At 42.2% G+C, this 15756-nt stretch overlaps 2 protein-coding genes across 2 annotated transcripts in view; one reads left to right on the forward strand and one right to left on the reverse strand.

Moving 5' to 3' along the window:
• Positions 1-14079, reverse strand: part of TTC21A (tetratricopeptide repeat domain 21A) — a 45126-nt gene extending 31047 nt beyond the window's left edge. The window contains exons 1-9 of the mRNA XM_075272006.1: positions 14053-14079; positions 12099-12228; positions 11108-11218; positions 10012-10178; positions 7938-8054; positions 6607-6764; positions 6350-6434; positions 4272-4370; positions 2059-2251 (exon numbers count right to left, since the gene is read on the reverse strand). Coding sequence (XP_075128107.1) covers positions 2059-2251; positions 4272-4370; positions 6350-6434; positions 6607-6764; positions 7938-8054; positions 10012-10178; positions 11108-11218; positions 12099-12228; positions 14053-14079 — 1087 coding nt within the window. The remainder of the gene's footprint in view (positions 1-2058; positions 2252-4271; positions 4371-6349; positions 6435-6606; positions 6765-7937; positions 8055-10011; positions 10179-11107; positions 11219-12098; positions 12229-14052) is intronic.
• A 302-nt stretch (positions 14080-14381) lies between these two features.
• Positions 14382-15756, forward strand: part of GORASP1 (golgi reassembly stacking protein 1) — a 29387-nt gene continuing 28012 nt past the window's right edge. Inside the window, exon 1 of the mRNA XM_075271499.1 lies at positions 14382-14542. Coding sequence (XP_075127600.1) covers positions 14480-14542 — 63 coding nt within the window. The 5' untranslated portion in view covers positions 14382-14479. The remainder of the gene's footprint in view (positions 14543-15756) is intronic.

Raw genomic sequence — 15756 nt, forward strand, 5'->3', positions numbered from 1 at the left:
ATTTTTAGTTTGCGTTTTTTGCTCCAGAATACTGTATGGACCTGCAAACTTCTCTTGCGGTATTTGTAAAAATCATGTCAAAAACTGCGACAAAAAAAGCGCTGCGTTTTTTTCCGCCTCCCATTGACTTCAATGGGGTTTTCCAGGCAAAATCTGGCTAAAGGTCATGTCGCTTTTTTTTTCTGCTAGCTGAAAAAAAACGCTAAAGGAAAAAAACTGCATGTGATGCGTTTTTTTCAGATGGATTCCACATCAAAATCCGCCTACAAAAACTCAGAGTCTGCTTGGCTATCCTGTGGCTAGTTAATCAGTATAAATAGCGGTGAGGGGTTGGAAAGCTCCTTTAGGCAAAGGTAAAAAGCGCGCTAAAGTGCTGTGGGAACAACCGTGGCGTGAAAGTATTGCGATTCTTCCCGTAGTGCTTTGAACAGAAAGTTCACAGAGTTTTCCTCTGTGGACTTTTTGTTACAATTATATCTATGGGAAAGCCTCCGGCATTTCCGAAGATATAATTGACATGTTGCGATTTTCAAAATCGTAACGGTTTTGGAAATCGCAGTGTGTCTGTGCTGCGACTTTTTCCGCAAAGTGGGGATGGGATTTGCATGAATTCCATCCACTTTACAAGTACTGTAAAATGCTACAATTTTTCCCGTGGCATTTTCGCCGCAGGCAAATCGTGGCATTTCCAGCCTGTGGGGCTCCGGCCTTAGGCTACAGCTCTACATTGCAGAAAAGGTTGCAAATTTTGCTTCTATTTTTTGTGCCAGAAGTGGCTATAAAAGGGATGGGAAATACAAGAGAAATATTTAAACGTCTCCCTTCAGTTTAATCTGCTGTGGTTTTAGCAACAACGAAAAAAAACCGCAGCAATATCTGCAAAGAAAAAAATGCAGCTTTCCTGCAATGGGGGGGGCCTTAGCCTTTGGCATTGTAGTGTTTTTGCCCGCTGGAGAAATGTAGATTGCATTTTACAATATCAGCAAAAAGAATGACGTTCTGGTTACTCTCATCCACACCTTGTATTATCATTAAAAGAGGACTTGTCAGCTCTTCTATAGAAAAACACACACAGATATAGAGATAGATAGATAGATAGATAGATAGATAGATAGATAGATAGATAATATGATATATTAGATAGAAAGATAGATGAGTGATTAGATAGATAGATAGATAGATAGATAGATAGATAGATAGATAGATAGATAGATAGATAGATAGACGGAAGGACAGATAGGAGATAGATAATATGATATATTAGATAGAAAGATAGATGAGTGATTAGATAGATAGATAGATAGATAGATAGATAGATAGATAGATAGATAGATAGATAGATAGATAGATAGATAGATAGATAGACACGCACATATGTTAGGAGAGTTGACAGGTCCTCTTTATCTCTGTATCCCGGTTTGAACTGAACATTTTACTAAGTTTACTAGAAAAACATAGCCTTAACCCATGGGAATAAATATTACGGTATATATAATGTGAACAGTATATATAGCTCTATAGCCAAAGTGGCATTAAAATGTATAGTACTGTGCAAATGTTTTAGACAGGTGTGAAAAAATACTGCAAAGTAAGACTTTCAGAAATAGAAGAGTCAGTAGTTTACTTTTCTCAATTAACAAAATGGAAATAAAGAAGAGAGAAATCCGAATCCCATCAATATTTGGTGTGACCTTTGCCCTCCATCAGTTCTTCTAGACATACTTGCAGACAGTTTGGAGAACTAAGCACAGATCTTCTATGGATGTAGGCTTGCTTCAATCCTTCGGTCTCTTCATGTGATCCCAGACAGACTGGATGGTGATGAGATCAGGGCTCTATGGGGGTCGTATCATCACTTCTAGGAATCCTCTTCCTCTTCATTCTCTTCATTTTACTCATAAATTGATAAAAATAAACTATTAACACTTCTATTTCTGTAATTTTTTTTTATTTTGCAGCATTTTCCCCCACACCTGCGTAAAACCTTTGCACAGTAGTGTAGATATTCACTTTGAAGATGCAAGAAATAATGTTTTTATTATTAGGATAAGTTAGGACCTATGAGAGCTTCTAGGTGGTTCCCATCTAGGTTCATGGCTGTAGTATACCAGCCGGCAGCTTTAGTCACATTGCCCAGATACATCAGCTGAGTGCCCAGCTCTGTCGCCAGCTCCGCCTGTTCTGGAGAATTCCTGTATGTTCGCTCACAGAAGCCGAAGATCTCTTGTAGGATTGACTTGTTCCTTCCACACTGTAAGGGGGGAAAGATTATACAAAGTGATACAACTTTTTATTTTAACTAAAATATGAGATCACTGAAGCCTGTATCACACTACAGTGGTATAGTCTGTTCTCATCTATCAGAGGATCTTAGAATAATGGATAGTAAGTAGAGATAAGCGAACACTATTCAAAACTGCTGTTTCGAATAGCACACACCCGTAGGAATGAATGGACGCAGCCAGCACGCAGGGGGCCGCCGGCAAAGTCTGCGTGCCGGCCGCTTCCATTCATTCCTATGGGAGCGTGCTATTCGAAACAGCAATTTTGAATAGTGTTCACTCATCTCTAATAGTAAGGCAATGTGTATACATCCGTGTGCGTGTTGCCAATCCGTAATTATACAGCACAGATGGCACATGGATGATCTGTGTGCCGCCATGTCTCCACATCACCATTCACTGAGGTCAGTGAGTGCGGGCCACAAAATGGACAGAAACAGGACCTGTCCTGAAATTTACCTGGAGCCCACATGGTCATTTATATGGGGCCATAGAAATCAATGGGTCAGTGTTTTAGCCATGAAAAACACGGAAATGCACAATCATGTGCAAGAGGCCTAAAACTGACAGAAAGATGGGAACAAACACTTTCCACATCATTGAATGTAATGTTAAAAAGAAAAAGTAGAAAGGTTTTCTCCATCCACTTTCAGTTTTTTCAGTTAGAAGTAAAAGTGCTGCATTTTCCTTTATCTCTTCTGTCCAAAAGAAAAAAATGGAAACTGACGGAAGGAAGTAAATACTGTCAGTCTTCAGTTTTATAGATAGAGGTTAGCAGACGGCGAGTATGTGACAGCTAGCCTGCGGCCATTCCTCTGTTTGTGTCCCTAGCCTTAGGCTGAGTTCAGACAGGGCATTCGGGTCAGGATTTTGAGGTGGTATCCGCCTCAAAATCCTGACCAAAAAAACAGCTCTTATTGAAACCAATGGGAGCCAGTCAGTTCTTTTTTCCGCGAGCGGTTTGTTCAAGCTCCCGGAAAAAAGAACAGACATGTTCATTCTACAGGCGGATGCTGCGGCCGGTTCAGCCTCAGACGTCCACCCAAAGACACTCCCTCCCATTCATTTGGGCCTAATCCAAAGTGGAGTGCCGCGACTGGATGCCAGTGCACTGCACCGGCATCCAGTCACAGCTACCGTTTTTTAGATCCGGAATCTGAGGCGGCCTGAACTCAGCATTAATGTTCTGGAGTTACCTCACATACTCCAAAAACCCACTGATGGCCTCTGCTCTTCCTATAACATTATTCCTATATATTTAGAGTATAAGCTCCTCCAGGGCCAAGGACAAATGTTAAGTGATGACAATCTTTGTACAGTGATGCAGAATATGTTGGTGCTATATAAGCAACAAGTAATAAAAATACTTTACATATACAGTGTTGTGCAAAAGTTTTAGACATGTATGAAAAAAGTGCTGTAGCGTAAGAATGCTTTTAGAAATACATGTGTGAATAGTTTATTTTTGTCAAAGAACAAAAGATAAATCTAAATCCCATCAATATTTGCTGCGACCACTCTGGAGGAGGAGTCCCGGAAGTGATGATATGGTCGCCACAGAGCCCTGATCTCATCATCATCCAGTCTGTCTGGGATTACATGAAGAGACAGAAGGATTGGAGCAAGCCTACATCCACAGAAGGTCTGTGCTTACTTCTCCAAGATGGCAGGCATTGTGTGAATTGACTGTTTCTTTTGTAATGTATCTTTTTGTTTGTACTTGAAGGAAGGCAAAGGGCAAAGGTCACACCAAATAATGATGGGAATTCTCTTTTGTTCATTCACTTCATTTTGATAATTGATAAAAATGGACTATTAACCCTTCTATTTCTGAATGCATTCTTACTCTGCAGCATTTTTTCCCCACACTTGCCTAAAACCTTTGCACGGTAATGTATACAGAATAATATCTTATGAAATAATTTCTGCAACTACAATCTCTCAACAGATGAAATCTCAGACACAACTACAAAGAAGCAGGATCCTTACCAAGTTGGATATTACGCGGAGCTTCTGGAAATGTAGCACTGGGTTCTTTGGTTCCAGTGTCTCAAGTGCGCTCACCAACTCTTTCACATGGTTAAGTGCCTATAATGTGAGACATATGTTAGGGTGCACAGCAGAAGTATATACCTGGGTATATTTCAGGAGCCCTCTCCATGTCCTATATGTTTATGTTGCAGAAACCTTGCAATAGTCATCAATGTTCAATAACAAAGCTAATATACAGCAGCTTTGTCGTCTAGATAATGTCTCTGTTTTCAAGAATGAATTTATGGCTGATCTGGTTTGTGGGATCATCATTTCTTGGCCTTAGACATACCGTAAGGCTATGTAAAGGCTATTTCACTAAAAAAGAGAATGATGGAGTGTTTCGTCAGATTACAAGGCTACAACAATCCCTCGACCAAAATCCATCTGAGACCGGGGCCCCACTTTGCAGGACAATACACGCAGAAGAAATCGCTGCATGCCAATTATACCTACGGAAATGTTGGCGGTTTCCCCATATGTATAATTGAAGCAGAAAAGTCCACAGAAGAAACCTCTGCTAACTTTCTATGAAAAGCACTACACTTTTTCTCACAATGCTTTTTTGTTGTGGGACGCCACGTGGGGCCTTAGTCTTAAATGATTTTAGATGAGTTGACTGCAAAATGAAGAAAAAGCAGTCAACAAGTGTTCAGCACTTCTGTGAACTCCTTCAAGACTATTGGGAAAACAAATTCCAGGTGACTACTTCATGAAGCTGATTGAGAGAATGCCAAGAGTGAGCAAAGCTATCATCAAAGCAAGAGGGGGCTATACTGAACAGTCTAAAGTGAAAAACATTTTCTTGTTAGCTTAAAGGGATCCTATCATTCAGATGACATTTTTTCTAAGTACCTTTCTAAGTACACTTTTTTATTTACTTCCTTGAACTTATTTGAGTTCCTTCATAGTTTTCAAGTCTTCAATATCAATCTACCATTTAGGAAATAAAAAAAAATCATGGAATGAAAAGGTGCATCCAAACTTTGGACAATATGCATGTGTATCTCCTAGATAACCCAGGTCACCTACTCTACCTATCTGCACAAGGTCACACAGCATGCCCACAACACTCTTCCATAGAAGACTTTAGAAGGACATACTGTTTCCTGTGGACCAAATGGTTGCTGTACACCATAAGTCTCAATGCTCATAGCAGCAGCTCAGACAAGATGGCTGCTCCTATAATCATGTACAGAAATCTACAAATCGGAAAAACAAATTAGAAAATGACTATACTTTCAGTATTTAATTTTAAGTAGTACAAAATATAGGTAATATATTCCTTTTATAGTGTTTCTCCAATTATACAACTAACTCTCATAAGTGAATAGTGCTGGTGAATATAATAAACTTGGCAGTATATCTTGTTAAAGAAATAGGTTTCATTCTCTGCTTATCAGGTGAGTTACCTCTACATAGTGGTCTACAGAGAGGGGAGGAGGAGGAGGATTCTTGAAAAGACATACTGTGCTATACTGAGTGTTAGAGCTCTTTGAGCTCTAACACTCAGTATAGCACAGTATGTCTTTTCAAGAATATTCTTCATCATTAAAACAGAAATTTAAGCAAAATTGGGAAAAAAAAGTGCTTTACAAAAAAGGTGGGGATGGAGGGAGCAGGGTAAGTCAGATGATGGCACATGGGAGGGTAGAAGATACATAATGCCCTGGTGTAACAGAGCAGTAAACAACAAATACAAAACATAATGGAGAGGAGGTCACAAGTTGGTAGTGTGTTATATTTTTTAAGATAAGCGACTACTACTACACAGAATGAAGCAACCTCCTCCTCCCCTTCCCCTCTCCATAGCATTTTGTGTAAGGCTGAACATAGATATGGAAGCTATTAGTGACAATAATCCGAGTGAAGAGACAGAGGAGACAGTCAGATAAGTGGAGAAGGAAACATATTTCTTAATAAGATACACTACAAAGTTTCTTATATTCACCTGAACTGTCCATTTATGAAACATGGTTTTTAATGAAATATATGAAGCTACTTTATGCTTGATGAAAGCAATGGATAAAACTAACCTTGGGTACATCTCCTTCTCTTGTGAGACAATAAATGGCCATCATCTGAAGAGCATCAATGTTATTCCTCTGCATTGTTAGGAGTCTACAAGAGCATACAGTAAGAAGAATAAGAAAGTATGGCCTATGTACTATCCAGGTGTATTCTGCACATATGACAATAAAAACGTTTTTTTTCCCTGTCTTATACATTAGCACCTCCTGTTTCACATGTACATCACTAGTAAAAGCTGATGCAATGTTAGTTCTGCTCTTACCGCTGCGCTGTTTCCAGGCTTTGATCCCAGTCCTGCATGGCTAGAACATATTTCATCTTTAATGTAAGTGCTGCTGAGAATTTAGGAAAACTAACAATGGCTTGGTTAATCATATCCAATGCTCCAGAATAATTCTTCTGCATCATGAGACATTCTGCCTGTTAAAAACAGAAGGCTAAATAAGACAGAGCATCGACGGTATACAAAATATAGGCTTGCTATACAATTTTCCAATATACTTTCTGTATTAACTTCTCACAGGTTTCTAGATCTCTGCCTGCTGTCATTCATTCTGATTATTTCCAGTGGATAAAAATCAGTCCACGGTCATGTGATTTACAGTCCATGGTCACGTGATGGCCGGCGCCCGCGTAATAGAACCACAGCGCCAGCATGTTGGCACTATTTATTTTATTTTTATATAGATTGTGAGCCCCATATAGAGCTCACAATGTACATTTTTTCCTATCAGTATGTCTTTTGGAGTATGGGTTGGAAATCCACACAAATACAGGGAGGACATACAAATTCCTTGCAGATGTTTTGTCCTTGGCAGGATTCAAACTCAGGACTCCAGCCCTGCAAGGACAGTGCTAACCACTGAGCCACTGTGTTGCCACGCACTCTGGCTCTATTGTGGTGGGGGTCGGAGACCGACAGACATTAAAAAGAGGTGGAGCTGGCCCCCCGAAGGAAGTGATGTTCCGTACCAAGAAGATCCGGACAGGAAAACAGGTATGAGGGGATGGCAGGGGGTTTGAGAAGTATTGGTGCGTTCCATTTCTGGAAATGAGAAAATGGAATGTCACCAGAAAATCTGAAAATTTGCCAGGGGGAGGGGAGGGGGGGGAGGGTCACATGACAGCCTCGGCTTAGTGTAAAAGAACCATTTTATTGCGGATAACCCCTTTAACATGCAACTTTGCCTTTATCTTCATTCTGACATCATGTCATTGAGGCAAAAAACAGTATCAATAGGACTTTGGTACCTGAGACCCCTAATAAATGCTACAGTAAAGTAGCCCATAACTATCTACCATTGCTTAGCCATACTTCTTCAGCTTTATCTAAGGAATTTACTTTTTCTTAAAGAAGTTTTCTGGCTAAATCACTCATGCCCCTATCCGAAATACAGGGAATACAAGCATTATCACTGGGGTTTAACTACAGGTACCCCTATTACCCCATAACCCTACTGATCAATAAGTCCCTGTGTCCCCTGTATGAATGGAGTTGTAGTGGGCCTGCGTGACCACAGCTTCATTCACTTCTATGGGAATGACAGAGACAGCCAATCACAAACACAAACAGATCAGAAAACGGCTACTTACCTTTCCAACAATCCCAAATAAATCCTTATTGCCTTGAGCCCCTTCATTAAAATATTTCAGACTCTTTGCAGGAGACGTCCCAGGGGTTAAACTCAGCCACCCTTTTAATACTAAGCCCTAGAAGAACACACATATAAGTCATGTTGGAAATAAAATTCATTCTTTTACATTTACTGTACATTAGGAACATTCAAACTGTGGCCTATTAAATATGTCGCCATGATGGCGGATCAGATCATTTTCTAATATGTGATTTACCACTAAACGCTAGTTATTACTGCTCACTAGACAAATGAAAAGACATAGTTCCTGAAATAGCCTTATAGTAAATAACCTATATAATACACAGTTTTTAAACACATGCTATATAGTGGCCTTAAAGGGGACGCTCACATAGTAGACGTATAAGGTGTATCCACAGAGTATGCCAGTAAGGGAGCCTTCACACGGAGTATACGCTCCGCTCATTCTGAACGTAAAACTCGTTCAGAATGAGCGCGTAAAAACCAGATCCCATTGACTAGAATGGGAGCCGGCATACGAGCGCTACTCATTGAAATCAATGGGAGGCTTTTTTCCCTATTGCTTTCAATGTGATCACATTGAAAGCAATAGGGAAAAAAGCCTCCCATTGATTTCAATGGGTAGCGCGCGTATGCCAGCACCTATAGAAATCAATGGGAGCTGGTTTTTACGCGCTCATTCTGAACGAGTTTTACGTTCAGAATGAGCGGAGCGTATACTCCGTGTGAAGGCTCCCTAAGGTGTGTTCTCATGAAAGAAATCATGTTACACCATAAATGTCTGATGGATATAGGTTCCACTTTTCAGATCCACATCAATCTTTCAAAAGAAACTCCCCCAGATTCTGTCCATTGGCTTGCGGAAACAGCATAGCTCTCAGTAAGCCCAAAGATCTAGGTCAGTCTGTCAGTGAGGTACGAGCTGGGGAACAGAACCCGGGAGTGCGGGTTGATTTTATAGATAGGTGTGGGTCCTAGAGGTATCAAATATCAGTGGATGTCTTTCATGGTGAAACCCTAAAAGGCCTGATAGATATGGGTTACTCTTATCTCAGACAAGGGTCCTCTAACTCCATCTACCTGGAAATGGCAAACAGAGATAGCTAAGATTAGAGAAAATAGCGGATCTCACTAATCTATGCTGTTTCTGTACAAGTGAATGGGAATTAAGAAAATAGTGCTAACACAGTAAGGGCTCGTTCACATCTGCGCCCGGTCTCCGTTCTGCAGGTTTCCGTTTCCTGCACAAAACAGAGGCAGGATACGGAAACCTGCAGGACTCTTTCATATACATTCATTTGAATGGGTTTGAAAGACGTCCGGCCGTGAGCGCCTTATGTTCTCCGCCGCGAAACCGTTTTTTTTTTTAAATCGGACACAGAGTCGGACATGCAGTACTCTGTGTCCGCTTTCAAAAAAACGGTTTTGCGGCAGAGAGCATAAAACGCTCACCACTGCTCACAGCTGGACCCGGTCTGACAGCTTTCCGTCTTCTGCCGGCAGAAGACGGAAAGCTGAGATCGGAGACCCGAACGCTAGTGTGAACCTAGCGTCAGCCACACTGGTTACACATACTCAGTTTATAACATCCTCAGCATAGAAAATGACTATGCTCAGCACATATGGGGACACATGGACTTGACCACTGTAATAAATTTTGACTACTGCAGACAAGTACCCGCTTAGCACTTGGCCTCCTGCTAATAAGTTAGCCATCTCGGTATAAATTATATATCTGCCAAACTACTTTTAGCAAACATATTTGACCCATGGGAAAAAGAGCCTTTCCTTTCAACATGTAACAAACTCGCCATAACAAAACTACCCTGGGCTATAATACCATATGTGTAACCCGGGCAGTTGAATCGGGTCCTGCAAGAATGAGGACCAAAAATAATCTGATGTAAGGCCTCATGTACACAAGTGAGTGTGCAGGATGAAGTGGGGAGGGGCATTTTATAGCTGAATGCATTATTATTAATATTATATACATTTCTGCCCTTAAAGGATTAAGACTAAATATGGCAGCCAGTCACTATGTCACTATTTACCTCAGCAGGCCTATTGGACATTTTTAGCATCCTGTCTATGTATTCCTGGGCTTTATCACTTCTCCCAAGCAGCCACAGAAGCAAGCCTGCATAGTACAAAGCCTTTGGACCTGCTGATCTGCGAGTCTCCTTTAATTTTTCCTCTAAATCCGAAACAGCATCGCGGTCTGTAGGGTTAAAAAAAACAGAAGAAATTGAATTTCGGGACTTGAAAAGTGAAGAGATTATGACTGGAGTCATAGAATATAAATATAAAGCTCCATGCTGGAGAATAAATCCCACCCCATGTATAAGACCTTGACGGCACTGGGCAGCACTGTCAGTGACCGACTGCTTCACCCTAAGTGTGAGAAGGAGCTATCGGAGATCCTTCCTCCCAGCCGCGGTCAGGCTGTATAAACATCAGGCTAAGAGAAGAGAGAGAGCTAAATGATCCTGAAGTCTTCTTTCTTTCTTTCTTTTTTTTCCTTAGCTTCTATTGATTCCTAGTATTTTTCTCAGCTTATGTGTGTCTCCTTCTGTAATATATTACTGTTATTAACCTGAAATTTCCCCATGGTGGGACTATTAAAGGATTATCTTATCTTAAAGGGCTGGCTGCAGGTCCTGATACAGTCAGGTGCTGTGCAGGAATACACAAGGCTGCAGTGTTGTTCAGACTGGGCTGGGATCCACTAGGTTCACCACCGATTATATAGTTATCCCATATCCTAGCTATATGTCATCAGTTTATCCCTGTAAAGGTCATGCCCAGCTGAATGTACACAGCACCCCCCCAACAAAAGATCACTCTGTTGCCCTGCGACTTCTTTCCTGTTGTAAGTGAATAGAGTTGCAATGCAACCCCAATGGTGCTGCGACTGTAACTTCTAGTCACCCTTGAGGATGCGGTGCAACTCCATGCAACTTATATATATTGGGCCTCGCGTACATAGTGAGGCAGTTCATGGACTGCAAAGTGGGCCTGTAGTACAGATCTGTATTGCTGTGTGGTACTGGAATTTCAATGGGAGCCATATTTGGGAACACCCAGGTCCTAAGGCGTAAAGCCCTAATGTGCACTACTGGATGTTCATGTTGACATGTAAGCTCTTACCAACAACTTCACTTTTCTTGTGTGCATACATAAGTAACATGATGGCACATAATGAGACTTCCGGAACATCCTTGATGGACTCCAGCTCTCGGATGGCTTCCTGCACTCGATCTGTAACCATAAGCATAAATACAATTACACTTAAACTGCAACTCTTTTATTAGGTATACCATACACACTATAAACTGGCATAGAGGGATGATATTTTAGGGACCATTTTGCACAGGGCACTTTCCTGCACCAAACATGCGCCATAACCCCCATTGTGTGAATGGAAGCAGAGGGGGGTGGGAACACCTAAAATCAACAGGTCTATTATAGCTCATGCCAGCGAGTGGTCAGGAGGGTTTATATGCAAAGATGCCGCAGCAAAGCACTTGATAGATGATAGGTTTCTGCTGGGTCCCCAACAATCACAAGAACAGGGCTCCTGTGTCATCCCATCTTAATAATGCGCTAGTCAACTTTATGGAACTGCATAAGAGAAGCCAAGTACAGCGCTCGCCTATCTTCCTCAGTTCCCGAATGGAGCAGCAGCACATGTTTAACCTTATCTCTATTTATATGAGAGGACAAAGGACCCCTTTTATTGTGATCGGTGGGGTTCCAGAAGTTGGATCCTCAATGATGAGACACTTATTATGTATCTTGTGAATAGGTTATAAGTGGCCTTAATGTGACCACTTTAACCAGCTCTGTGCCTCCTGAATTCTTACAATGGTTGGCAGTCCTGGCAGTTGGATCCACATCAAATTGGTACGCGATGACATATCTGAGCAGGACTGAATGGTAAAACCCCTTTAATTAGTTTCTCCCCCTTCAGAGTCTTTCTAGCATGCGGCGTAGCGTCTGGTGAAATCTACTGGTAAGCACAAGCAGCCTTGCCTGTACCAACAGCCATATAGTGATGCTATAAAGTAATACAGACAGACTTTGATAATAATTTCACAAATGTGACTAATTTATTCAATATTTCTGCTTCTGACATTACCTTCCATGAGGACACTATAAGCTTTGAAGAATAGAAGAACGGGGTCATTGTGATACCTCTGCAGACCTTCTCGTGTTACCTGCTGCATGTGGCGGTAGTATTTATCATTACAGTAGAAAATTATGGAGGCCTGAAAAAGAAGAAAATATTCAGTCACATCAGATTCATCAGACATCTTAGACCTAATGGACAACTTCATGTTTCTAAGGTTTCGATGATGGTTCCCTGACATTCTTGTACAAGAGTTGAGGTTGAGGTTTGTTCATCCAATAGAGAACTGCTTATTGTTTCTATAACTTTTTACATTAGTCACCGTAACAGTAATCTGCTTGCGGACAATTTAAGGCTGAGGCTCACCTTTGCGTAGCTTTTTTTGTTGCAGATTTTGCTGTGTTTTTTACTGGCAAATCTATGATTAAAAACCAAAAACCAGCATATAGTATATAGCCCACATGTTCACTCCATAGTGGGATAGATCATCAATTTAAAAATCCTATAAATATCCTTTAGGGTATGTTCACATGGTGTAAAATGAAGAGGAATTCCTCTTCATTTTCCGCCTCCGGCATTTTTGCCGCAGTCTGGCTATGACGGGATGTAATTTTTTCTGCAGTGTTTCCGTCACTTGGGGCCCCGGCCTTAAAGGGTGCAAAGAACTAGGGATGGGGGAATGTGATGAAAGGTTCTTTTTAATTCATATTATTTATATATAGCTATATACCAGTGCATTAGTTTATGCGCGAGTAATACACAGGCAATATAGTCAGACAACCCTAAGGTTGTTGTGTGGACCATGGACATCTAACTATATATGGAATCAGTGGCAATTACAATAAAAGGGAGGGGGTGGGGGGTTTGAGTGCAGTGAAAGGGAGGTCCAGCCACAGTTAATTCTCTAGTGTACCACAATCTGCTTTGACAGTATGCTAAATGGGTTAAAAGCTATCTCTGATCTGTTGGAGTAGCTGTATACATTACAGCCGGTGTCCCACTCCTGATCAACCTCCTTGCGATCACTATGACAGGACCGCCAGGCACAAACATGACAAACATTGATGTCTTTGGACAGCAAACAGATCAGAACTTTTCCATATCTAGCGAATCGGCTGAAGGTGCCCCCACTATCACAGGGTCCAATGCGGATACACTGTTTGTTCTATAGTTAAGAAGGCCCTACATAGACTAAAATAGTGACCAAATGGTATAGAGGAATAGAGAGCCCTGCCCACCAGGGCTTAGAACCTATAGGGCAGTGATGGCAAACCTTTTAGAGACCGAGTGCCCAAACTGAAACCAAAAACCCACTAAATTATCACAAAGTGCCAACACGGCAATTTAATCTTAAAACTGTGCGGACAATTACAGACCTGCAAAATACGATTGTGTGATTTATAGAGCTTTCAACAATACAAATAACTTTTAATGTTCACTATTTACATCACACAGATCTGTTTTATAGCAACTATGTAAAGTTATGACCTGTAATAATATCATGTCTGCTATAAACCAAATATTGTGTGATATAATGGTGAAGGGGCTCCCACTCAATCAAATCTGCTCCATAGTGACCCGCATACAGGACAATTTGCTCCACAGTAGCCCCTACAAAGTCTAATCTGCTTCACAGTGGCCCCCACACAGTACATTCTGCTCCACAGTGTCCCCCACACAGTACAATCTGCTCCACATTGGTCCCCACACAGTACAATCTGCTCCACATTGGTCCCCACACAGTATAATCTATTGCAAAGTGGCAACAACACAGTACAATTTGCTCCACAATGGCTTCCACACAGTATAGACTGTTGCACAGATGGGTGGCAGGGCTCTGAGTGCCACCTCCGGCGCCCGTGCCATAGGTTCGCCATCACAGCTACAGGGGAATGGGGATAGGGACAGAAGGCGAGGGTAACACAACAAATGTATAATCTATATGTATAAGCGCTCATCTCACCATCGCCTGAGGATCAGTATCCACCATTCCTATGACCCCGCTGTCAGTGGTGTCTTATAAGAAGTTCTCAGCTCTAGACTGTCAGCCCTGTATACTACTGGCTAGTCACTGACTATACAGCACACTGGGATGACTGCTCCCTCCTATAGGTTACCACCAGTCTATGGTTCTCAGACTATGAAGGATCCCTCACGATCCCGCACTAGATCACATGACCGTGAGATCCCCGTGTGCGCGTCCCTGGTTACCAGCCCTTCCTCTGTTGTCATGTGGCGTCACTACCCGCCAGACATTCCAATCGATTGCAGATTCCTCCACCCTGCTCCGGCCAGGCTGCTATCAGCGCTGGATTGGTCGGCCTGGCGAGCGTGTAGTGTACTGCGTGTGACCGGGTCGGGTTGTCGCTTGTCACAGTCCGATCTCCGCCATGGGGCTGTCTCTGAGCTCGGAGCCTGCGGATGGAGGCAATGAGGGCTACCACGTCCATGGGGTGAGTGGCCTCTACTTGCAGATGGATGGATGGACCGGGAAGTTACATGCACTTGGCAGATGACGTGGGGTTTTCTGGCTGTGCTAGGACTGCAGCCCCCATAGTGTCTTGCGTGCTGGGATCTCTACTCCTTACAGCTGCTTTCTTGTATCTGATCTTGTATATGGAAGCTTTCCTGTGAGGAGTCATCAGTTGTTCCTCAGCAGCCGCCTACAGAGAGTAACAAGATAAGCTGCCATCAGTCTGTGGCTAAGGAGCAACTGAGAGGGAAAAAATCAAAGGCCCTGTTCAGACCTGGCTTTAGGTTGCAGGTCCAGGTAACCTGTCACATGTGGTGCATTAGGGTGAGAGTGCATGACTCGGCCACTATGCGATGGGTGGCGCTGTGCTGGTATATTATGTATGTTGTATATTATCAGCAGTGTCAGGAATCGGTTCCTCATTGGTCTGAGTTTGATGACCATTATTGATTATTTTGTTTACTTGTACAGCGCCACCGTATTACGCAGCTCTTTACAGACATTGTTAGTCATTGGCCATCTATTTTAAAGGGGTTGTCAAGGGCAGGTACAATCACTTATCTGTTCCTGATGGACCTGCGGTTCCATTATTATCCTGTGGTCATATGATCAGAAGCAGCGCTCTGACCCTTTCCCTTCTTCCCCGATCTCGTAGGTAAGTTACTTGTACTATAGGGGCTGGATTGCTATGCCATCCCTCCGTAACACAAGAAGGGAAGGATCCTTAGCACTGCTTCTGATCACATGACTCAGGGATGAGGATGAGACTCCTATCCCGGGTTCATCATAAAGAGTCATGTGGAACAAGTAAGTGATTCTACACTCCCTGGACAACCCCTTTAAGAATTCTTGAAACAACAGTTGGACTATCAGTGAAAGACTCCTCCAAAAGGAAGAGCTCCGCATCAGTAGACAGATGTCCCAGCAACGCTAGAGGTCATTTGTGCCAGAGCTGAAATCTACATCAGTCAGAAACAGGCGTAAATTTCAGCAGTAATATGTCAGGCTGAAGTCATGGTCCTGTGGTAGAGTTGCACTACGTCTGTGCCCATCTACACAAGTTTTGTGGTGTAGATGGGAGAGTAAGTTCCCCCCTATATTTTTAAGCTTTCCTGCCCTTTGGCATTTTTTAAAGGGGTTGTTATCCCCTATACATGGGAATAGAGGACAAGTGTCAGATCACTGAAGATTTCA

Source organism: Leptodactylus fuscus, chromosome 4, assembly GCF_031893055.1.
Source record: "Leptodactylus fuscus isolate aLepFus1 chromosome 4, aLepFus1.hap2, whole genome shotgun sequence".
NCBI lineage: Eukaryota > Metazoa > Chordata > Amphibia > Anura > Leptodactylidae > Leptodactylus > Leptodactylus fuscus.